General features: G+C 37.6%; 1 protein-coding gene across 3 annotated transcripts in view; it reads right to left on the reverse strand.

Annotated features, from left to right (window-relative positions):
- UBR1 (ubiquitin protein ligase E3 component n-recognin 1) overlaps positions 1-24,130 on the reverse strand; it is a 152,574-nt gene extending 128,444 nt beyond the window's left edge. For 2 of the 3 annotated variants that reach the window (XM_027570929.2, XM_027570930.2), the window contains exons 1-3: positions 23,891-24,128; positions 9,091-9,347; positions 7,131-7,209 (exon numbers count right to left, since the gene is read on the reverse strand). In XM_027570929.2, the coding sequence (XP_027426730.1) occupies positions 7,131-7,209; positions 9,091-9,347; positions 23,891-23,971 (417 nt within the window). In that variant the 5' untranslated portion in view covers positions 23,972-24,128. Of the gene's footprint in view, positions 1-7,130; positions 7,210-9,090; positions 9,348-23,890 lie in introns of all 3 variants that reach the window. The other variant, XM_027570931.2, reaches the window with a different exon arrangement.

Genomic DNA, 24,130 nt, shown 5'->3' on the forward strand with positions numbered 1-24,130 from the left:
CCCTGCTGAGCAGGGAGTGCGCTTCTCCCTCTGACCCTCCCCCGTCTCATTCTCTCTCTCAAATAAATAGATCTTTTAAAAAAAAAAAAAGAATATTCCATTGTATTGGTATACCAAAGTGGCTTATCTATTCATCTATTGATGGATATCCTGGTTGCTTCCAAGTTTTGGTAAATGTGAAAAAACCTGCTATAAACATTCCTGTGCAGTTTTTTGTGTGGGTGTAAGCTTTCCGTTTATTTGGGTAAATATTAAGGAACACAACTGCTAGATCATATGGTTACAGTATGTTTACTTCTGTAAGAAACTGCCAAAATGTTTTCCAAAGTAGCTGTACCATTTTGCATTTCCCCCAGGAATGAATTAAGAGTTCCTGCTGCTCCTATCCTCATCATTTTGTGTTGTCAGGTTTTGGATTTTGGCCATTCTAATAGGTGTGTAGTGGTACTTCATTCTTGTATTAATTTAATAACAAATGATGCTAAGCATTTTTCATGTACTTGTTAGCCATTTATATATCTTCTTAGTGAAGTCTGTTTCAGATCTTTTGCCCATTTTTTAACTGGGTTGTTAATTTTCTTACTGTTTAAGAGTATTTTGTACATTTTGGATACCAGTCCTTTATCACATACATGTATTGCAGACTTTCACCTAATCTGTGGCTTCTCTATTTCCTGAAATATTTTTTAATCCAGTAATTCTACCTCTGAGAACCTATCCGAAGGAAATAATCCTACATATAGATAAGTGATTCACACATAAAGATATTTATAGCAGGGTGCCTGGGTGGCTTGGTTGGTTAAGTATCTGAATCTTGATTTCGGCTTGGGTCATGATCTCTGGGTGGTAAGGCTGAGCCCCAGGTTGGACTCCACGCTCAGTGTGGAGTCAGCTTGAGATTCTCCCCATCTCCCTCTGCCCCTGCCCCCACCCACACATGTGCTCTCTAAAATAGATTAATCTTTAAAAAAAAAAGAAAAGATGTTCTGGGTGATGGACATTGGGGAGGCTATGTGCTATGATGAGCGCTATGAACTGTGTAAGACTGGTGAATCACAGACCCATACCCCTGAAACAAATAGTACATTATATGTTAATTAAAAAAAGATGTTTATAGCAACACTGCTTACTATAAAAAAATAACAATCCTAATTACATTCCCCCAATAATAGGTAAACAATTAAAATAAATTACAGTTAAGTATTATATACACAATGTTTTAAAAGAAACACCAAAAACTGAATGCATAATTTTATATATTTTGCTTTTTCCATATAAAAGTATACCATGAGAATTTTTTTCTTTCACAATTTTTTAAGCTTCATTTGAAAACATTTATTTCTGATTAAAGGGGATGATTGTATGAATATAGGCTTATCTCAGAGATCATACAGGTTTAGTTTCAGACCACTGAAATACAGCAAACAGCATGATAAAGCAAGTCAAATGACTTTTTTGGTTTCCTAGTACTTATAAAAGTTACATTTACACTATACTGTAGTCTATTAAGTATCTAAATTATTATCATTATATCTAAAAAATGATGTATATACCTTAATTTAAAAATACTTTACTGTTTAAAATGCTAACCATCATCTAAGGTTTCAGTAAGTGGTAATCTTTTTGGTGGTGGAGAGGGTCTTGCCTTGATGTTGATGGCTGCTGACTGATCAGGATGGTGGTTGCCGAACATAGGGGGTGGCTGTGGCAGTTTCTTAAAATGAGAAAACAGTGAAGGATATATACCACACTGACTGACTCTTTCATCAATTCTTCTGTTCCATGCAATACTGCTTGATAACATTTTATCTACACTTGAACTTCTTTCAAAATTGAAGTCAGTCCTCTCAAACCCTGCCAGTAATTTATCAACTATGTTTATGGAATATTCTAAATCTATTGTTGTCATTTCAACAGTCTTCACCAGGAAGAATGTCTCAAGAAACCACTGCTCACCCATCGAAAACAACTCGTCATCCATTACAGTTTGATCATAGATTGCAGCAATTCAGTCATGTCTTCAAGCTTTAGTTCTCTTGCTATTCCTACCACATCTGCAGTTATTTTCCTCCAATGAAGTCCTGAACCCCACAAAGTCATCCTTGAGGGTTGGAATCAACTTCTTCCAAATTCCTTTTCATGTTTTTTCCTTCTTTGCATGAATCATGAATGTTCTTAATGGCATCTAAAATGATGAATCCTTTCCATAAACTTTTCAATTTACTTTGCCCAGACCCATCAGAGGAATCACTATCTACAGCAGCTGTAGTTTTATGATATGTATTTCTTAAATAAGACTTGAAGGTTGAAATGACTCCTTGATCCAGGGGCTGCAGAATGGATGTTGTGTTAGCATCAAAACAACATTATTCTTATTGTACATCTCCATCAGAGCTCTTGGGTGAACAGATGCACTGTCAGTGAGCAGTCACATTTTGAAAAGAATCTTTAATCTGAGCAGTAGGTCTCAACAGTGAGCTTAAAATATTCAGTAAACCATGTTGTAAACAGAACTGTTGTCATCAAGGCTTTGTTGTTCCATTTATAGAGCACAGGCAAACTAGTTTTCATGTAATTAAGGGCCTTAGGATTTTCAAAAATGCAAATGAGCACTGGCTTCAACTTCAAGACATCAGTTGCATTAGCCCATAACAAAAAAGTCAGCATGTCTTTTGAAGCTTTGAAGCCAGGCAATGACGTCTCTCTGGCTATTAAAGTCCTAGATGGCATCTTCTTCCAATACAAGGCTGTTTTGTCTACATTGAAGATCTGTTGTTGAGTAGAGCCACCTTTATTAATGATCTCAGCTAGATCTCCTGGAGAACTTGCTGCAGCTTCTACATCAGCACTTGCTGCTTCACCTCCCACTTTTAGCACTTTATGTTACAGAGATGGCTTCTTTCCTTAAACCTCATGAACCAACCTCTGTTAGCTTCCAACTTTTCTTTGGTAGCTTCCTCACCCCTCTCAGCCTTTACAGAATTGAAGAGTGGTATGGCCTTGCTCTAGATTAGGCTTTGCTGTAAGGGAATACTGTAGTTGATTTGACCTTCTATCCAGACCCCTCACACTTTTTCTATATCAGCAATAATGCTTTCTAATCATTCACGTGTTCACTGGAGTAGCACTTTTAATTTCCTTCAAGAACTTTTCCTTTGCATTCACAACTTAGCTAACTGGCACAAGAGGTCTGGCTTTCAGTCCTCACTCAGCTTTCACCATGCCTTCCCTACTAAGCTTAATCACTTCTAGCTTTTGATTTAAAATGAAAGATGTGTGCCTCTTCCTTTCACTTGAACACTTAGAGGCCATCGCAGGGTTATTAACTAGCATAATTTCAATACATTTGAGTCTCAGGGAATAGGGAGGCCTGAGGAGAGTGAGAGAGACAGGGGAATAGCCAGTCAGTGGAGCAGTAAGAACACACACAACCTTTATCAATTAAGTTTGCTGTCTTGTATGGGTGCAATTTGTGACAGCCCAAAACAATTACAATAGTAATATCAAAGATCACTGATCACCATAACAAATAAAATAATAATGAAAAGTCTGAAATACTGCGAGAATTACCAAAATGTGACACAGAGACATGGAGTGAACAAATGCTGTTGGAAAAATGGTACCAACAGACTTGACACAGGGTTGCCACAAACCTTCAACTGTAAAAAGCACAGTATCTACAAAACACAATTAAGTGAAGTGCAATAAAATAAGATATGCCTATATATTATTTGTTGTAACTCACTTTCCTTGCTTTAGATAAAGGAAACATTTATCTATTTAAATATAATCTTTAACAGTGGGTGCTTGTTTACTTTGAGGAGAAAATGCAGAGGTTAGCTTCAGGTTATTTTTAAAAAATAGTACTGGGAACCTGGGTGGCTCAGTCATTAAGCGTCTGCCTTTGGCTCAGGTCATGACCCCAGGGTCCTGGGATTGAGCCCCGCACTGGGCTCCCTGCTCAGCAGGAAGTCTGCTTCTCCCTCTCCCTCTGCCTCTCCCCCCACCTTGTACTCTCTCTCTCTCAAATAAATAATAAAATCTTAAAAAAAAATAGTACTGTATTATGTTCTTTTTTTATATCTACTTTTTTTAATGTGCCCACAAGCATTTAAGTTCTACTCTTTTTTTTTAAATATTTTATTTATTTATTTGACAGAGAGAGACACAGCGAGAGAGGGAACACAAGCAGAGGGAGTGGGAGAGGGAGAAGCAGGCTTCCCGCTGAGCAGGGAGCTGGATGTGGGGCTCGATCCCAGGACCCTGTGATCATGACTTGAGCTGAAGGCAGACGCTTAATGACTGAGCCACCCAGGCGCCTCTAAGTTCTACTCTGTTAACAAATTTCAACTACACAATACAGTGTTATCAACTATAGTCACCATGTTGTACGTTAGATCTTAAGACCTTATTTATCTTACTGTAGGTTTTCTTAAGGGATAAACTACGGAGAACCTAGAGATCATGAAGAGTCACATTACACACAGCAGAACAAACAGTTCAAAATTTCAACTTTGTTATTTTCTTGTTCTCAAGTTGTTTTGGACTGTTCTGCCACTAAAAGTTTTTCTTGGTCCTGTCTTCTTCACACAGTATCCAATCTTCGGTCTGTCCCCTGTCATTACACTCTTCTTCCTCTTCTCTTGAGCAACACATATCCCTTCTTACCTCTTCCAATCTTTTTTTTTTAATGGTTTTTTTCATTTATGAAGTGTTTTATTATACAAAAGAATATATACAGAGTATAGGTAAGTTACAAAGTATAACAATGAAATGAACACCCGTGAACCCAGCACCCAACCCAAGAGAATATGAATACTGCTGAAACTGCCTGTGTGACCATCCAGAGTCCCATTCTCTTACCTGCCCTGGAAGTTAATACTCACTTGTATTATGCTTATTAGTCATTCACATGCTTTTCTTTAAAAATTTCATCAGACATACAGGTATTCCAGAGAGATTCTATCAATATATTCTCTCATCAAAAGTGTTCTGTCCCTTCACACTCACATTTGATGGGTAATATTTTTTAAAGCTTATAGACATCATCTTTTATTAGTCATAAAATAGCCCATCCTTCTGATGACTCAAAGGTTCCTGAGTAAACCATGTAAGCACCTTCTTCTGTAAGAAGAACTCTGCAAAACCTCAAGATGGTAAACCTAAGTATGTTCCATAAAAGAGCACTTTGTGGTGGTGATGTAAACTGGTAAGCTTTAAAAACTTAAAGGTAGCTTGATGAAAAGGTTTCCAAAATTTAACAAACAAGTTTTTACTAGTCTACAGAAAAACCAGAAAAGGAAGAAATGTAGCGAGCTCTTTTACAGAGCTACATGGATACAATTTAAAGGACTAACCTTTATTCTGGGATTATCCTACTTTCTTGGAATTAAAATGTCTTTTCCTTTATAAAATGATAGGAAATGGCAGGTATATTTGGTTGCTGTCCTTGTGTCCTTTTTAAACTTAAAATTGAACTTATATAGCCAAAGAAAAATTTGAAAACCCTATGTCTCATCCAAAGCTTTTGCAAATTGTACTGACCCACAAAATCCCAAAGCTTGGAAAACATAAGCTTAGAAGTCTTTAAATTTGAGGAACTGGAAAACTTTGGTCTTAAGACTTTTAGCATCTTTCCCTATTAGTCTCCCAGAGTAAAAATGAGAAGAAATTAACAACTTCCTCCTGTCTCTACTTTTGGCATTCTTTCTTTGGTTCTCCACCGTAAGAAATACTATAATTAATGGAGGTGATGAGGAAATATGGAAATATGGAATAAAGTTAACAAATGCTTAACTCTATAAATCTCATCAGCGATTAGCTTTGTAATCTTGGGAAAACATTTTAACCACACTATATCATAGGTTCCTCTATCTGTTTATTCTTGTGCACAATAATAATAATACCTATAATCTATATCTATAGCCCATCACCTCCTGAAATAGAAGTGGTAATGTTGAGGCCAGTCTCATAACATGAATAGCGCTTTCAACTCTATGGAAGACACAAACATAACTTCAAGATGTTATATACATTTACACAGGACCTTAGAGAGTGTTTAACAAGATGTTAAAGAGAACCATCAATAACATCAACAACATCTAAGTCCAGAGTATACAAAGTATACAACCACTACAAATATTTGAGAAATACATTTCAGCTCAAAATAAAGTTGTCTAAAATGTAACAAGTAAGGAAAAAGCCCTCAATCTCATTAGTAATTAGCGAAAATTAAGACCACAATGTGATACTATTATATACCCACCAGACTGGCTAAAATTAAAATGACTGACAAGACCAAATCTTCCAAGAACGTGCAGCAATGGGAACTGTCACGTACTGCTGGAGAGACTATAAATTAGTATAACCACTTTGGAAAACAATGTGACATTATTTATTATAACTAAAGATTCACATACCCTAGAACTCAGCATTCTATTCCAGATATATACCTTAGAGAAACTGCTGGACATGTGTACCAAAATACACAAATAAGAATGTTCACAGCACAACTCTTCATAACAACCTCAAACTAGAAACGATCTACATATACAGTAAAATGAATAAAGACAACATGGATTATTGAACACTGTAAGATCAATGGACAAACTACAGCTATTAAACATAATACTGAGTGAAAGAAGCTACTCAGCAAGTAAAAGATACAGCATGACTCTGTCTATATAAGCTCAAAAACAGAGAAAACTATTCAGTGTGATTTGGGTGATAAACTAAAAGAGAAATCAAGAAGACCATTATCACACAACACAGGAGATCCAACGGGAGAGAGAAAGACTGTGATCTAGAGGGGATAAACAGGAGGCCTCTGAGAGCTGACAATGCCTATTCTTGACCTAAGTAGTGGTTACACAGATGTTCGCTTCAGAGTTATTCTCTAAGTTGTTCATATGCCTTATACAGTCTTTTGTATAAAAGTGATATATCTCACAAAAAATTTACAAAGGGCTGCCTCTTGAGGTAGTAGCTCTCCTATCGTGTGTTATTTAACCAAAGCTAAATGTTCATGTATCAGAGCTACTGCAGCAGGAATTCGAGTACTGGTAGGAATTTGGACTAGATGGCCACCAGGTTCCTGCTAATTTAGAGATTTTATGGATCTATTTCCATACCTTGTAACGATGATTTTTATGAACACTATTCTGGAAGCAGTCCATACAGAGCACACATGTTGGATCAATTGCACAGTCCCTGAAAAAAATTAAAAATTAGATCCCAAAATTTAGAGGATGCCAATGATGTTTAAGGTATGACTATAATATAATGTGAATGAGTTTCCTGTGTGGTGCACAAGCTGAATATGAAAATGTCTCAAAAACTAAATTCCAAATAATTTTAGCCATATTTGAATATATAGGTTTGGTTTTGACTCTTAAATAATCCTCATTACTTTGAGCTTTTACCTGATTTCAGACTGCTAAGTTGCATATTAAAGTTAGTTTTGTGACAAATGATTAGCTGTTTTTTCCATTATCTGTCATCATCTTACCCTCCTGCATTTATAAACATATTTTCACAAACACTGACTGTTCACTGGTAAATGAGGCTTGAATAAAGACAAAATTCATTAGAATGTAAGCAGCATAAGGGCAGGAATGTTTCTTTATTTTGTATATTGTTATGTCCTAAGTACCTAGAACAGTGCCGGGCACATGGTAAGTATTCAGTTAATATTTATTGAATGAACAAAAAAAACTCAATCTCTCTTAATCTCTTCCCTAATAATAACTCTTAAAAGTCACTATCTTATTTAACTTTTTCAGGAAAACATTAAGAGCAACAAAAATTGATGAAAAGTGCAAAATCAATTTTTAAAATATCTAATTTAGAAGAATCGAAGAGATGGAACTGGCAAGTTAAAAAGTGATTTTAAAGGCTATTAGGAAATAAAAGATTGCCTAACTATACTCTTGAAAATATATATGATCTACTGACCTATTTAGAGCAGAATTTCTCAACCTCAGCAGTACAGACATTCTGAACTGGGTAATTACTTACTGGGGATAGAGGAGACTGTCCCGTGCTGCAGGACGCCTCAGCAGCAACCCTGTCCTCTACCCACTAGATGCTAGTACCATTGCCCCAGTTGTGACAATTTAAAATGTTTCCATGACACTTTTGGAGAAGTGAGATCTACAAATGTCTATTATGCTGTAGCTGAAACTGATTGGGCTTCAGCTAAAATATATATAAAGAAGATAAATAAACCTTACTACCTATGTAGCAAAATAGTACACAAAATACAAAAGCTGCCTTTTTTCCTGAGACAAGAACAGGATAAAGATACTATGTTCTAAACAACTGTTAACTACATGTAAACCAGGGGCGCCTGGGTGGCTCAGTCGTTAAGCGTCTGCCTTCGGCTCAGGTCATGGTCCCAGGGTCCTGGAATCGAGCCCTGCCTCGGGGTCCCTGCTCGGCAGGAAGCCTGCTTCTCCCTCTCCCACTCCCCCTGCTTGTGTTCCCTCTCTCGCTGTCTCTCTGTCAAATAAATAAATAAAATCTTAAAAAAAAAAACCTGCTCTTACAAAGGACAAAAAGCCTATAGCTGCTCCCAGTTTCCCTACCAATGGCTTTTTCTACTCAACTGAATTTCAACTGTCCCTACAGGTCCACAATCCCCCAAATCTCACTTGGTAGCAAAAACTGACCTGAAATGACATAAGACTACAGACTTTATTTATATCACTTGCTGTGAATATTCATAGATTTCTTACAGAAATGCTATGTTTGATGATAGGATCCTGCCCTGACACTGCTGGAAAAGTGTTCAGAACTCTGAAATACACCTGGCCCTAGGGTTTCAGATAAGAGTATGTGGACTATATTATAAACAAGGCAAAAGTCCATCTCTTAAATACTTTTAGAGAACAGAAAAGTGAGACAACTGTTTAAGTCATATACTCACAAACAAGCTATATAAGCAAAAACAGATTTATAAGTGCATAATAAAAGGAAATTAAGTATGATTAAGTATATTATAAATAGTAATACACAAAATAAAATACATCATAAATAAGTACAAAATACCAAAATTGAAATTATAACCAATCCTAAATTTCTAATTCTTACCTACAAGAATATGTTGTCTCTCCACTTTTGAAAACCTTCCCACAGAGTTGAAATGCTCCACTGTGTTTCAATTTCTCTAAGCAAATATCTGGATCTTCTCCAAATAAGTACCATTCCAGGGGAGTGAATATGGACATTTGTATGCTCTCCTCCTGCTTTTCCAAATCTGGGTCCATTTCAGCAGAATAAATTTCTGGCACCAATTGTGCCAAATGGTGCAAGAAAGTAGTATAAAAATCAACTTGCTGATCCCACCACTGAAAGAAAAGAAAACAAAAATTAGACTTTGTTACAAGTTTCCTCTTGAAGATGTAGGGGGATAAATATTGGCACAATTCTGTAACTTCAGAGAAAGTGATTTACAATATATTATCTTATCCCTCACCAAAACAAAAGGAAAGTGGGTAATTAAAAAAAAAATAGCCTTGGAAATAAGTGGTTGCCCACATACCACATATACCTGGAAAAAGAAAGAGCAGCTGTATTGGATGAGAATTACTCATTACTCCAAGAGGAATGGGCAACTCCTGGTCTGTGAAGACAATTCTATTACCAGTCATGTGCTGTACAGACAAAGCATTCCCCAGTCTTAGTTTAATTGTTTTAAGGAACCATAACATTTACTGAGAAATAAAAATGAATGAGTGCAAAAGAGTTTTTAGAATGCCAAAAGCACTAAACATAAAAGAAAATGGGTAAATTAGACTCATCAAAAAGTACACCTAAACCCTTCTGCTCTTTAAAAGAAACTATTTCAGATGGCTTATCTGTACATGAAAACATGTTCAACATCATTAGTCATTAGAGAAATGCAAATTAAAATGACAGTGAGATACCCTTACACAACCTATTATATTAAGGTGTAGATAAAAAATAAAATATAAAACTAACAATATCAACAGGATCCAGAAAACTGGAAAAGGAAAATGCTGATAGGAACTGAAAATGGTATAGCCACTTTACAAAAGAGTTTGGTAGTTTCCTTACAGTTAAACATATACTTACCTTATGACCCAGCAATCAAACTCTTAAGAATCTACCTAAGAAATGAAAACTTATGTTCACACAAAAAAGTATACACGAATGCTATAGCAGCTTTAAATTGCCAAAACCCAGAAATAACCCAATTGTCCTTCAACTGGTGAATTAGGAACAAACTGTGTTACAGCCAAACCATGGAATACTGCTCAGCAATAAAAAAAAGTAAGTTATCAATACATGCAACATCAAAATCTATTATTGTAAAAGCAGTCTAACTCAAAAGGCTATGTATGCCTCTTAGCAATTGGGGACATGTTCATAGTGACAGCATCTGTGTGAACTGAGCAGAGCTCATCTCTGTGCCAAATTCCTGATTCCCATCATGGGGTTTCATAGACACTATATGCAGGTTTCAATAACACCACCATTCCACTCTTATCTTCAAACAAGACAGCTTTCCAAGTATCAAGAAATGCCCTGTTAAAAAAAGACATTTGGGGATTACTCATTTGGGCTTAAATGTGAGGTATGATTACCCTAAACCACCCGACCAGCCCAGCCTGACCAATTCTCGATGGCACTCAGTAACAGCAAGCTTAAATGAACAGAGGTAAGGGAAACAGAAGGTTGAATGCACAGATCTCTACTATCAACCCAACACTGACAATTTAGTTGCACTTAACATCCTTCTAATTAAATTAATATTATTCATTTGAAATGGGCTAGCTATGGTATTTCATGTTTGTCTCACAGTTATGTAAAAACTGGCATTTATACATAGTTTTGTATTTGTTCACATTAAAGTTATATTCTAAAAAAATAATTTAAAATGTTAAAGGCTATGTACTGTATGATTCCATTTATATGACATTCTGGAAAAGGCAAAACTAGTAGCAAGACAAAGGACTACACAGTGGTTGCCAGGGGTTTACTACAAAATAGAAGTGAGGAAACTTTTTTTTTAAGATTTTATTAATTTGAGAGAGCAGGAGTGGAGGGAGGCACAGAGGGAGAAGCAGACTCCCCTGCTAAGCAGGGAGCCCAACACGGGGCTTGATCCTAGGACCGTGAGATCATGACCTGAGTCGAAAGCAGACACTTAACTGACTGAGCCATGCAAGGTGCCCCTGAAGTGAGGGAATTTTGGAGTGCAATGGAATTGTTCCATACCTGTATTATGATGATGGTTACACAACTGCTGGCAAATATCAAAACTCACAGAATTATATAATAAAAAGTTATTTATGTAAATTTTAAAAGCAAATTTCAAAGTACATAGTTTAAGAGATAAAAAGGAGAGTCACTGGGGTGCTGGAGTGGCTCAGTCGGTGGAGCATGTGACTCCTGATCTCAGGGTTGTAAGTTTGAGCCCCATATGGGGTATAGAGATTACTTAAAAATAAAAAATCTTTAAAAAAAAGTGATGCCAAATAGTCTCAAAATATCTCCCTGCAGATACTTATTAACTATAAGGGAAAAGGTAAAAAGTTTAAAGTAGAGAAACCCTGCAGATACCAACTTAACCAAGTGATTAACATAAGTATCACCAGTTGTAAGAATAATGATACCAAAAATCCCTGAATATGATACACTGAGAAGGCTATGGTATCACTTTTGTGTTATTTTTGCCAAAAATGCATAGCCTCATTATAATCATGAGAAAACATCAATCCAAACTGAGGAACATTCTACAAAATAATTTTTCAAAATTCTTCAAAAATGTCAAGGTCATGAAAAACAAGGCAAGAACAAGATACTGTTACAAACTTGAAAAGACTATGAAGAAAATAAGACCCTATCACAGACCAGAGGCAACAAAGGAGAAATAACTAAATGTAATGTGAGATACTAGATAGGATCCTGGAACAGAAAAATATTTAATGTCAGTGGGAAAACTATTATAATTCAAATAAGGTCTATAGTTTAGTTACTATCAATATTAATTTCCTGTCCCTGATAATTATATTATGGTTATGTAAGATGCTAACATTAGGGAATGCAGGTGTGAAGGACATAAGAGAACTGTTTCTGCTATTTTTACAACTTTTCTGTAAGTCTAAAATGAGTTCAAAATAAAAAGAAAAAAGAACCAAAACTGAAGATGATTATTTACTAATATAGAAAGCAATTAATAATATACAGTTTGGTAAAGCAGGTTACGAAGCAGTATGTATAAAATCTCACTGTGGCTAAATATTTTATATGAGGGGAAAAAATCAGGAGGAATATACACCAAAATGTTAACAGCAGTAGGTAGTGAGAGTTCGGCATATTTTCACAGAATGTATACATTTGCTTACCTAATATGAATAATATTCTTAGTGATATTTTCCATATTTGGGGGAATTTTTTAATTGTAAAATTAAAAATATTTTACTAAAACCTTAAAAAAAACCATCTATACCTTCCAGTATTCTAACTCCCAACTTTTCTAGGGTACGCACAGACCAACAACTTGTTTCCTCCACAAATCCAGCAACAACTGTAACTATGAAATAAAGAATACCTAATGTTCTATGGTATACCTAAGGTTCTTTTCTCCAAACAGTACTAAATAAAAAAAAAAAAATCCTGTATGTTTACTGCTATACACCAAATTAAAAATTTTTCTGTGTTATCTAATTATGGAAGGCACAGAATTAGTTCAAGTTTTTGAAGAATACTTTGAAGAACATGAGAAATCTGACAGTCACCAAAACCTAAGGGATCTTCTGGTTCAAGTCTCGCATCTTATAGATGAAAAACATGAGTCACAGAGGGAAGTAAATTGTCTTTTCCAAGACTGAATAACCAATTGGCATCAGAGTCAGGAACAGAAGTTAGATATCCTAACTCCTAGAGTTCAGTGCTCATTATACTCAACCAAATGTAAGTACACAGTACTTTTAAATTTACCCTTAAACTAATCAATTTCATTTTTTTAAATTTTATTTTATTATGTTAGTCATCATACATCATTAGTTTTTGATGTAGTGTTCCATGATTCATTGTTTGCGTATAACACCCAGTGCTCCATTCAATACATGCCCTCCTTAATACCCATCACCGGGCTAACCCATCCCCCCACCCCCTCCCCTCTAAAACCCTCAGTTTCTTTCTCAGAGTCCATAGTCTCTCATGGTTCGTCTCCCCCTCTGATTTCCCCCCCTTCATTTTTCCCTTCCTACTATCTTTTTTTTAACTAATCAATTTCATTTTAATCATAAAACAAAACAAGAAACATAGTTTTGTCTTCTTTTTATTTCTTTCCTCCAAATGAAGCCTCTTCACTAACATCTGCCTAACGTTCCTGTGTACTACTAAATATTCTTAAATTGTATCTCTGTCATTACATGTCTTGGTGTGAACTTATATTTTATTCTTATTTTTTTAAAGATTTTATTTATTTGATAGAGAGAGAGAGAGAGAGAGAGAGAGAGACAGCAAGAGAGGGAACACAAGCAGGGGGAGTAGGGGAGGGAGAAGCAGGCTCCCCACTGAACAAGGAGCCCAATGTGGGACTCAATCCCAGAACCCTGGGATCATGACCTGAGCAGATGCTTAACCAACTGAGTCACCCAGGCATTCCAGTGTGAACTAATATTTCAAAATGTTATCTTTATACTGTTGGTTGATTTGGGCAGAATGTCTGGGTATTGATGCCTTAAATGCCCTCTCCAGGGATCTTACCGCTAGCTCTCGATCCTTCCATCCCCACTGGGAGTTATTCCTTAAAGTCCATCAAACTCAAGGCACTCCTCTCTGACTACTACACTGATCAGCCTAAGAAAATTTCTCTCCCCTGTAACTCCAATACAGCACTTACTGAAGGAGGTACTCATTCAGTACCAATACCTCTGACTCATTCAGTACCAATACCTCTGTCAGATAACATTAATTATCTTTATATGTGTACACCTAGCCTCTTCACCCAGACTATAAATTCCTGAAGGGAGGAACACCACCTTCCAAATCCCTGTATCACCACAGGCCCACCACAAATACTTAACAAAAGTTCTCTTGGGGCACCTCGGTGGCTCAATTGGTTAAGTGTCCGACTCTTGATTTCGGCTCAGGTCATGATCTCAGGGTTGTGGGATTCAGCCCACATCAGGCTCTGTGCTCAGTGAGGAGTCTGCTTGAGATGCTCTTCCTCTCCCTCTGCCCCTCCCCCCTGCTCGCATGCTCTCGCTCTCTCTCTCTAAATAAATAAATAAATAAAATCTTTAAAGAAAAAAAAGTTCTCAGTCATTGCTGAATGTTATAGATTTCTTGCTAGAGAGAACAAAGCAAATACTGACATTAAGCCTTCTAAAACTATAGAATTCTTATAGGAGATAAAGTATAATTTCACTCTTTCATGAAGACTTTTTCCTAGATGACTGCCACATCTATGAAAAATCTTTTTCAACTAAGATTTGATTTTGTTTCCAGATAAGAAAAACTACACAGCATGTATTTTATTGGGTGACATGTTCAGGAATTATTGGTGCCTGGAGTAGCCTAGCTTGATTTTCTTATTTATTTGTTTGGTTGTTTTAATATTTTTACCCACTTCAGATAATAAAATTAAGAATTTTATTTTTTATTTTTTTATTATGTTATGTTAATCACCATACATTACATCATTAGTTTTTGATGTAGTGTTCCATGATTCATTGTTTGCATACAACACCCAGTGCTCCATGCAGAACGTGCCCTCTTTAATACCCATCACTGGGCTAACCCATCCCCCCACCTCCCCTCCCCTCTAGAACCCTCAGTTTGTTTCTCAGAGTCCATAGTCTCTCATGGTTCGTCTCCCCCTCCGATATCCCCCCTTCATTTTTCCCTTCCTGCTATCTTCTTTTTTTTTTTTTAACATATAATGTATTATTTGCTTCAGTGGTACAGGTTCTGTGATCCAACAGTCTTACACAATTCAAAGCACTCACCATAGCACATATCCTCCCCAATGTCTATCACAAAATTAAGAATTTTTAATTTCAATGTCCAGAAGGAAAAAAAATTTTTTTCGACATTTGGAGTTCAGAGAAGGTTTTCTTAATTGACTGTTCTGTAAAAACAAGTTCTCAGAACATTTAAATTCCCAAACATTCCAAACATTTTCCTCATCCCTATGGAGATTAAGATATGTTCTCAATTCTGACCCAGGGACTTGGATGCCCGTTTGGGAACACCATTCTGAAAAAGGAACGTACTTTTAGAACGTTCTTTTTGTTCAAACCACAACTTACACTTCCTTAGACAACTGCTGACATCTACAAGGCTTCAGATTGCCTGAAACTCTTTTTCCAACTCTTCTGTTTTAAAGTAGTAACATAATCTAGAGGCTCTAGGATTGTTCATAGCAAGTACTGGATGAGTGTAATCGGAGTATCTACAGGCATCAAGAAATCTTTTGGTTACACAAAGTTTTTTTGTAATACTATCTGACAAATTCATAAAGTTTCATAAACACAAGCAAACAATAACAGCAAAACCCCTAGTTCCACTGCATACCCCATGAGGAATCCTATCTATAACATATCTGATTAGTTCCCTAAGCCTGTCTGAACACTTCCTTTCAGCCAATGTTCATTCTTACAGCTCATAATTAAGCCAAAATCTACTCTCCTGTAATTTTTATCCTATATTGCCTGAAATCCATACAATTTACTCTGTTCTTTCATTGAACAACCTTTCAAATAAGAACTATTAAGTCTCTCATTGGTCTCTTTACTCTGGAGCTACACTGGAACATAGAAACTAAAGAAATCTGTCCATCCCTAGAAATGACATTTGGCCATCCCTAATGCCATGGTATTCAGACTACTCTCTATGTTGATTACTCTTTTATGGAACATGCACAATGTGCCTCTGTATAGAGGAGTGGGACTGTTTCTTACCTTCCTTATCCAGGGTACTTAACTGCTCAAAAAGGTCACATTCTTTTTTTTTGGCAGCCACATCATATTATGACTTATAGGTTTGCAGACAACTAAAACCCTTAGGTCAATCACATATAAGAGACCTGGTCCTATATACAAATACCTAGTCCAAGGTATAAGACGGTACTTTCACCACAATTAAATTTCACTTTGTTAGTTTTGATGCAATATTCAGACTAAGGAGATTTTTTGTATATGTGTCCTATAACGTATTTCTTATCTCTGCCAGCTTTGTGTTGTTCGTAAATATGATAAGTATACTATGTCTTCATGGCATTGATAAAATAAGCCAGGGTCAAATATAGAGTCATGTGACAAATAAGTCCCCTCTCTTTTCTTTTAAGATAATACACAAGCATACTGTCAGAATTTAGTTTTTAAAAGCATTCTGTTCCTCCTAAGTCATTCTCTTCCTTTTTCTTCTCTGATCATAGGTTCATGCTCCAATTTTCTAAGCTTTCCTTGAAATCTTTGGAACAATGAAATCTGCTTTCCTAAAGTGTGAGGTACACATCTCATATCCTCTTTCTACTGTACTGAATATATATTTGCAAATGGACTAAAATCCTTTCTTAGACTACAAAGTAGAGTGTGTGTGTATATAAAAATAAATGGATAAATTAAAAGATTTTTCTTCCTGTTCTCAAGTCATTCTAGCTTACCCATAAATACCAAAAGTTCAAAGGCATTTTTAAAAGTAGTCCATAAAGACACAGTTAAGTGGTTAAGCCCCACTCCTCCAAACAAGTCAAATAGACTTTGTTCTGAAGAATGACATTAAGTAAACTATTAGAAGGAGAATTATTATATTCAAGTGATTAACAACAGACTCCATCCTGGACAGGGCCTATATCATTCCCGGATAGCAAGTAGGCACTTAGGGAAGCACAATAACTCTTCTAGAGTCATTCAGTAACATTTATTTAGTACAGCATATTTCCATAAGCACTTAGTCTATTATAGGGTGCAACTTAACATTGAAAAAAAAGGCTTACCAAATGCTTTAAAAAAAACCAAACTCATCAAATAACAATTGTTTCTTCAATAGGAGGCATGTTAACTCAGAATACCTTAAAAGAACACATAGGAGTTCACAGAAAATCACCTGGGACTAAAGAGGTCTTAATATTTTGTCTTAACATCCAAATGGCCAACAGACTCATGAAAAAGTGCTCCACATCACTCGGCATCAGGGAAATCCAAATCAAAACCTCAATGAGATACCACCTCACACCAGTCAGAATGGCTAAAATTAACAAGTCAGGAAACGACAGATGTTGGCGGGGATGCGGAGAAAGGGGAACCCTCCTACACTGTTGGTGGGAATGCAAGCTGGTGCAACCACTCTGGAAAACAGTATGGAGGTTCCTTAAACAGTTGAAAATAGAGCTACCATACGATCCAGCAATTGCACTACTGGGTATTTACCCCAAAGATACAAATGTAGGGATCCGAAGGGGTACGTGCACCCCAAAGTTTATAGCAGCAATGTCCACAAGAGCCAAACTGTGGAAAGAGCCAAGATGTCCATCAACAGATGAATGGATAAAGAAGATGTGGTATATATACACAATGGAATATTATGCAGCCATCAAAAGGAATGAGATCTTGCCATTTGCAACGACGTGGATGGAACTGGAAAGTGTTATGCTGAGTGAAATAAGTCAATCAGAGAAAGACATGTATCATATGACCTCACTGAGATGAGGAATTCTTAATCTCAGGAAACAAACTGAGGGTTGTTGGAGTGGTGGGGGGTGGGAGGGATGGGGTGGCTGGGTGATAGACACTGGGGAGGGTATGTGCTATGGTGAGCACTGTGAATTGTGCAAGACTGTTGAATCACAGATCTGTACTTCTGAAACAAATAATGCAACATATGTTAAGAAAAAAAAAAAAGAAGACAGCAGGAGGGGAAGAATGAAGGGGAGTAAGTCGGATGGGGAGACGAACCATGAGAGATGATGGACTCTGAAAAACAAACTGAGGGTTCTAGAGGGGAGGGGGGTGGGGGGATGAGTTAGCCTGGTGATGGGTATTAAAGAGGGCACATTCTGCGTGGAGCACTGGGTGTTATGCACAAACAATGAATCATGGAACACTACATCAAAAACTAATGATGTAATATATGGTGATTAACATAACAATAAAAAAATTTTTAAAAATATTTTGTCTTAAGTCACCCGAAGCAATGAGTTAAAAGCTTAAAGAAACTTTCACAGAGCACAGTGTATGATTAGCACCTGTAGAGAAATGGGTAAAATGATGGCAAGGGAAATCTGAAATAACCCTTAAGGCCAGCACACACGAAGAGAATAGGTCAGGACACTGTATTGGTTCATCCTGTATCAGTGATTTATACACATATCTACCCAGTCTCTCCATGCATTATTGAGGACAAAAACCTCTTTATTTGCAGGACAATGTCTGTTATTAAACATAAGCAGTCCATCTTCAGCACCAGCTTATCCACACTAAATTACTATTCTTCCCTATAGACTATTACAGATAGTGGGACTGAATCTATCACTCTAATCTGCAGTTTTACACCTCAACTTCATATTTGGGTCTATAGAGTCTGATACTGAAAATCAGAATTTTCCTTAGCTATCCACAACCAAAATTAGGAGATGATGATGAAAAAACAACAGGCAACAGGCCCTGCTATGATCTGGTGACAAAGCACTTCATTCAGGACTCAAGAGACCTTGGTTTTCATCCTAGTTTTCTCATTGTAAGTGTGTCCTTACTATAGAAAGTTGTGCAGGCACCTGGGTGGTTCAGTCATTAAGCGTCTGCCTTCGGCTCAGGTCATGATCCCAGGGTCCTGGGATCGAGCCCCACATTGGGCTCCCTGCTCGGCGGGAAGCCTGCTTCTCCCTCTCCCACTCCCCCTGCTTGTGTTCCCTCTCTCACTGTGTCTCTCTGTCAGATAAATAAAATCTTGAAGAAAAAAAAAAAAGCTGTGCTCTGGCCTAAAATGATATAGATTTCAATTTCTAAGAAATATCACCACTGAAAATAACATATAACTTCTTATTCCTTCTTCTATATCTTAGTATTTTACTTTTTTCTTTAAGTTGTTGTTTTTTTTTTAAGTAATCTGTATGCGCAACGTGGAGCTCGAACTCACAACCCTGAGATTAAGAGTCACGTGCTCCATTGACTAAGCCAGCCAGGTGCCCCATCTCAGTATTTTAAGGTCAACTATCAAAACAAATTTTTATCTTTTAAAGATCCACTACACATATGAGATTGTAGGTAAATTTTTTCTCGATGTTCATAATGATTATTGTGGAAACATAACAATATTAAACTTAAAAAAAAAACAAACTAAAATCCCCCCATTTGGAGACAGTATAACTTTGGGAGTAATGGAAATGTTCTGTACCCCCAATTTAGCAATAGTTACACAGGTGTATACATTTATCAAAACTCATCAACCAAAACACTTAAAATGGAAGCATTTTATTGTACTTAAAATATAACTCAATAATGTTAATTTTTTTAAATTCCTCTTTAAACCTTTTAGCCTAACCGCCTCAACTCCAATTACTTCCACTTCCACTCCACCTGAGTTATTGTCTCCTCATTCATTCATTCGTGCATGCATTCAACAAAAATTTTGAAGCAATGTGTTAGGTACTGGAGATACAGGTGTGAACAAGAAACAGCTTATGCTCTCAAGGAGTTTCTTGTCTAGAAGGAAAGACAGGCAGCAAACAGGCAATGCTCAGGACAGCCTGAGACATGCTGCATACAACAGGAGTATGAAAAGGGTGCTCTAGGAATGCAAAGATGCTCATCTAACCTGGCTCTACCATCACAAAACCTGATGTACCTCCATGTTCTCAAACTCCAAAATCCCTTGCTGACCATAATGTTCAGGTCTTCCGTTTATGTCAACATCATAACTTTTAATAACTCAAATCCCATCAATTCCCCACAGAATTCCTGTTTTGGCTTTTCCTACACCCCCCACCTTCAGCCTGGACCCCAATGTTAGGTACTATCCTAATATGCCCCCTCATTTCCCATCTTCCTCCACAACTCCCTCTCCCAATCACTACCAATCTTGTTAAAATAAATCACTAATGTTGATTCTCAGTTATTCATTAAGAGTATGTAAATGTCGGCTATTGCAAACGCATACTGGGACATATCAGTGGACAAGTCAGACATGATCCTTGTCTTCACAGAGCTTGCATTCTGGTGGGAGAGACAGATATTTAAATAATAAAGACAACATAGTAATTACAGATTGTAATAAGTGCAGTAAAGGAAATAAACAGGGTGCTTACACACAGAAGGATAAGAAGAACCCATCTTTTAGACTGGGTAAGTATCAAGAAAAAGCAGAGGAAAAACACTCTTGGAAAAAAGAACAGCAAGCAAAGGCACAGGCCCTAGAGCAAGATAGATCTTGTGCTTGTTTTAGAAACTAACAGGCCAGTGTAGCTAACACTAAATGAGGAGAAATAACAGGAAATGAGGGGGAGACATAGGAGCCAGATCATGCAGGATCTTGAAAGACCTGTAATGAGTTTAGATTTTATTCCAAGTAAAATGGGAAGCCACTGAAGGATTTAGGCAGGAGGCTGACATGATCTGAATTAGTCTTAAAAAGATTACTCAGGTTGATCTGTGGAAAATAAACTGGAAGAGGGCGGAAATGGAAGCAAAGAGAACCAGTTAAGAGGCCACTCCAGTTGCCTAGGCAACAGATGGTGGCTAGGACTAGAGAGGTGGAGTGGAGACAGAGAGAGTTGTTTGTGTTCGAGAGCTATTACGGAAGTGCCATGAGACAGGGATAACAAAATTCTTGATCAGCCTCCCTTCTTTCCCCTCTCCAAACCTGGTCCTTTCTCTCAGAATATGACCAACCATGGCCATGAATGCTTAAGCCAAAAACTGAGGATCCAGATGTGATTTGTTTCTTCCCTTTTATCCTCATGCCTAATCCATTAGCAAATTTTTTTGCTTCTACCATACCTCCAAAATCTCTCTCAAATCTATCCACTTCTCTTTATCTCCAGTGATGTCTCTCTAGTACAAACCACCATCAGCTAAGGCTTAGGTTATAGCAGTAGCTTCCTAATTGCTCCCCCTGTTTGAAACACTTATCAGACATCCAAGTGGCTATGTCAAGTAGGCAAGTAGTTGAATTTTTGACTCTGGAGTTCAGAGGTGAGATGACCTAGAGATATGAATTTGGGAACTGAATGCATACCAATGGTATTTAAAGCCAAAGAACTGGATGAAATCACATAGGCAGAGGGGGTAGACAGGAAAAAGCAAAGACCTTAGTACCAAGCCAGGAGACACCTTCTGAGATTGACTTAGGAAAGAAAATCCAGTCAAAGTAGACAGAAGGCAGAAGTTCTGTCAAACCACCCCATATACTCTCTGAATTCCCAGTTTTTCTCAGTCCTTATCTTCTGGACCCAATAAACCACCCTCTCTCTTAGAAACTAGACCCTATGGCACCGTACTACTCTCCCCTCCTACTTGCTTGGCTGCTCCCTTTCTAGGTCCTTCTCTGGTTCTTCCTCCATCTTCTATCCCTGAAATTCAATCATTCCTGTCCCTAGTCCTTCTCCCTCTCTTCTTTCCCTCTCTCCCTGTGTGTATGTGCTCATGCATGCATGCACACACACACACACACACACACACACACTTTTCTCCTCAAAGATCTTCTTCATTTCCACAATCTCAACTGTCAACTCTGTATTGAGAATTTCCAAATGTCTAGTTAAGTCTTACTCAAAGTGTGGCTCACAGACCAGGACCTCAGAATCAGCTGGGCATGCTTGTGAAAATTCTCCACCCCGGACCTACAAAATCAACTCCTCTAATGATTCTTAAGCAATGACTTTTATAAATGTCCAATAATTCATATCTATTATTTCACCTTAATTGCATGTTAGGTGATATTAGGAATTTGAGAGCCTTCATGCTTTTGATAGCAGTATGACAGAGAAATGACCTGGGGTTTAAGAAGAAAGTATGATTTAAGGATAACAGAAAGTATAACCAAGGACAAGGCTCTAATGGAGTTGGTGAGATTTCTAAAACCTTGTAACTGTCCTATATTTATTATTTTTGTTTTCCCTACCTCCCAAGTGCTTTAAAATACAAATCATTCAAATGTTAAAGAGTCTCTGAGCTTATTTTACTTAACAGCAAATAAGTAGTAAACTGGAAAGCCAGTATCTTACTCCACTGTCAGAATAAAATTGAAGACAGTAGCTTTAAAAAGAAAAGGAAAGTAAAGAGATACCTGGAATCCTTAAGTAGATAGAGCGATCCAAGCCAAAAAAATGATCATGAGGCCTGTCACAGTTCTTCTTCCACTTACATCACCCTATCTTGTATTAAAGTTCTTTGAGCACTTGTCTTATCTGTGTCACTAAACTGTGAGTTCCCTCAGGCGATTACACTTCTCTTGACATCTACCCATTACTTTGCAAAACCTACAGCCTTGCCCCAAGAAATCCAATATTTCTTGAATTAAAGAGTTTGCAACCTAATTCTACCTTGATTTCTGTACCATTATCTCCAATTAAAAATAAGTGGAGTCTAGATTGATGAGGTTTTACTGTACCACCTGGAAGGAATTAATATATCAAACCTTTAAATAAACACTAGCCATCTTTGGCAATACAAAATTACAATAACACTTCTATCCACACAATTTCTGTACTGCTTCTAAGATGTAGAATGCACAAGCTACCATTAAGATGTTTCAGGTGCTTCTCAATTTTCCCTACCTTCTCATTTCAAATAGATGCTTCCTCCTTCAATACTGGCAGTGAAGTGAGGCTGCTACTGTTTGAGCTAGAAGATGGTTGCACACACTGCTATAGTTGGCCAAATCCTTATTCCAATTCCCTCCCTACCTGGTTTCTATCTCCCAGCCAGTCTCCCCAGTTCCTGGGGTGGATTCTTAATTCTGGAGCTCACTTTATTCTCTCATAAAACAATGCTGAAGTGTTTGCATGATTAAAATAGTCTAAAAATGTTTTTATTGAAACTACAAACCAAAAAACTTCAGAAAGAGGTGTAATCCCACATTTTTCTATAGGCAGCAATAAAGACAAAGTGATAAGACGTAATATTATGCAGAAATCGATATTTGAATATTTCCTGTATATCTCCCCACTAGATGCCCAGAGACATCCAGAACATTCCCCAATATTGCCCCCTAGCTCTTATCCTCCTCATCTGCTTTCTCCCTGTGGCCAGACTATAGACTCAAATTTGCTCACTGTCTCTGCCTTCCCATTCTTTCAAAATACAAGGGCAAAGTATAGACTGCGATATTAATTAATGGTACTGCTCTGATTCGAAATGTCTGGAAGTTTCTTCACCCTTAATAAGAATAAGACGACGGGTTTCTCCATCGAGGGGTTAGGCTTGGGGTTCTCAAGACACTAGAACGAGGGACTACAATTCCTACACCCAGTATCTTGACGAGTTGACAGTGGCAGTATTCCCTGCCATTATCAGGCCCCACCCAGCTAGCTATGCAATATAACATTAGGTGCAGCGTCCTGGATTCCTGTCATTAAGAGGGGTTGGCACTGCGTCTATCGGAAAATGGCTTTTCCTCTAATCCCGCCTCAGCCCCCACACCAGACCATCTAATAACATCACCAGTTCTTTCTACTTAATGTTAGAGACATGCTTGAACTCGTCACGACTAATAAATGACAAAGTCATTATATTCCGTAGACTTGGTCGGCAGGAATGTGGGTAATGACTAACTTTTATTCGATGGCTTCCTTCCAGATCAATCCATAAGACTCCCCCTCCCCAGAGCCGCGAAAAGGGGTGAAGCCCGACATCCTCCAGAGCGCGGTAGGGAGGGACTTGGGGGGGACAAAAGGAACTTGCCTACAAGGACTTACAGATGCCAGGAGCTGAGGGGTCTGAGGCAACTCGGTACTGACTTCCATCCTCTCCGCACCCCCGGCCTCCTCGTCCGCCATCTTGAGGGAAACTGACACCCGCAGTTCCAGACCCCCGGCCGGAGACCAGAGGAAACCTGTGGCCGGTCCAAGAAACGAGGGGCGACACTTTTACGACGGCCCCTGAAGTCGGGTTTGACGCAGAATCGAGGAGCGGCTTCCGGTCCCCTTCCCGGAAGC

Source organism: Zalophus californianus, chromosome 6 (assembly GCF_009762305.2).
Source record: "Zalophus californianus isolate mZalCal1 chromosome 6, mZalCal1.pri.v2, whole genome shotgun sequence".
NCBI lineage: Eukaryota > Metazoa > Chordata > Mammalia > Carnivora > Otariidae > Zalophus > Zalophus californianus.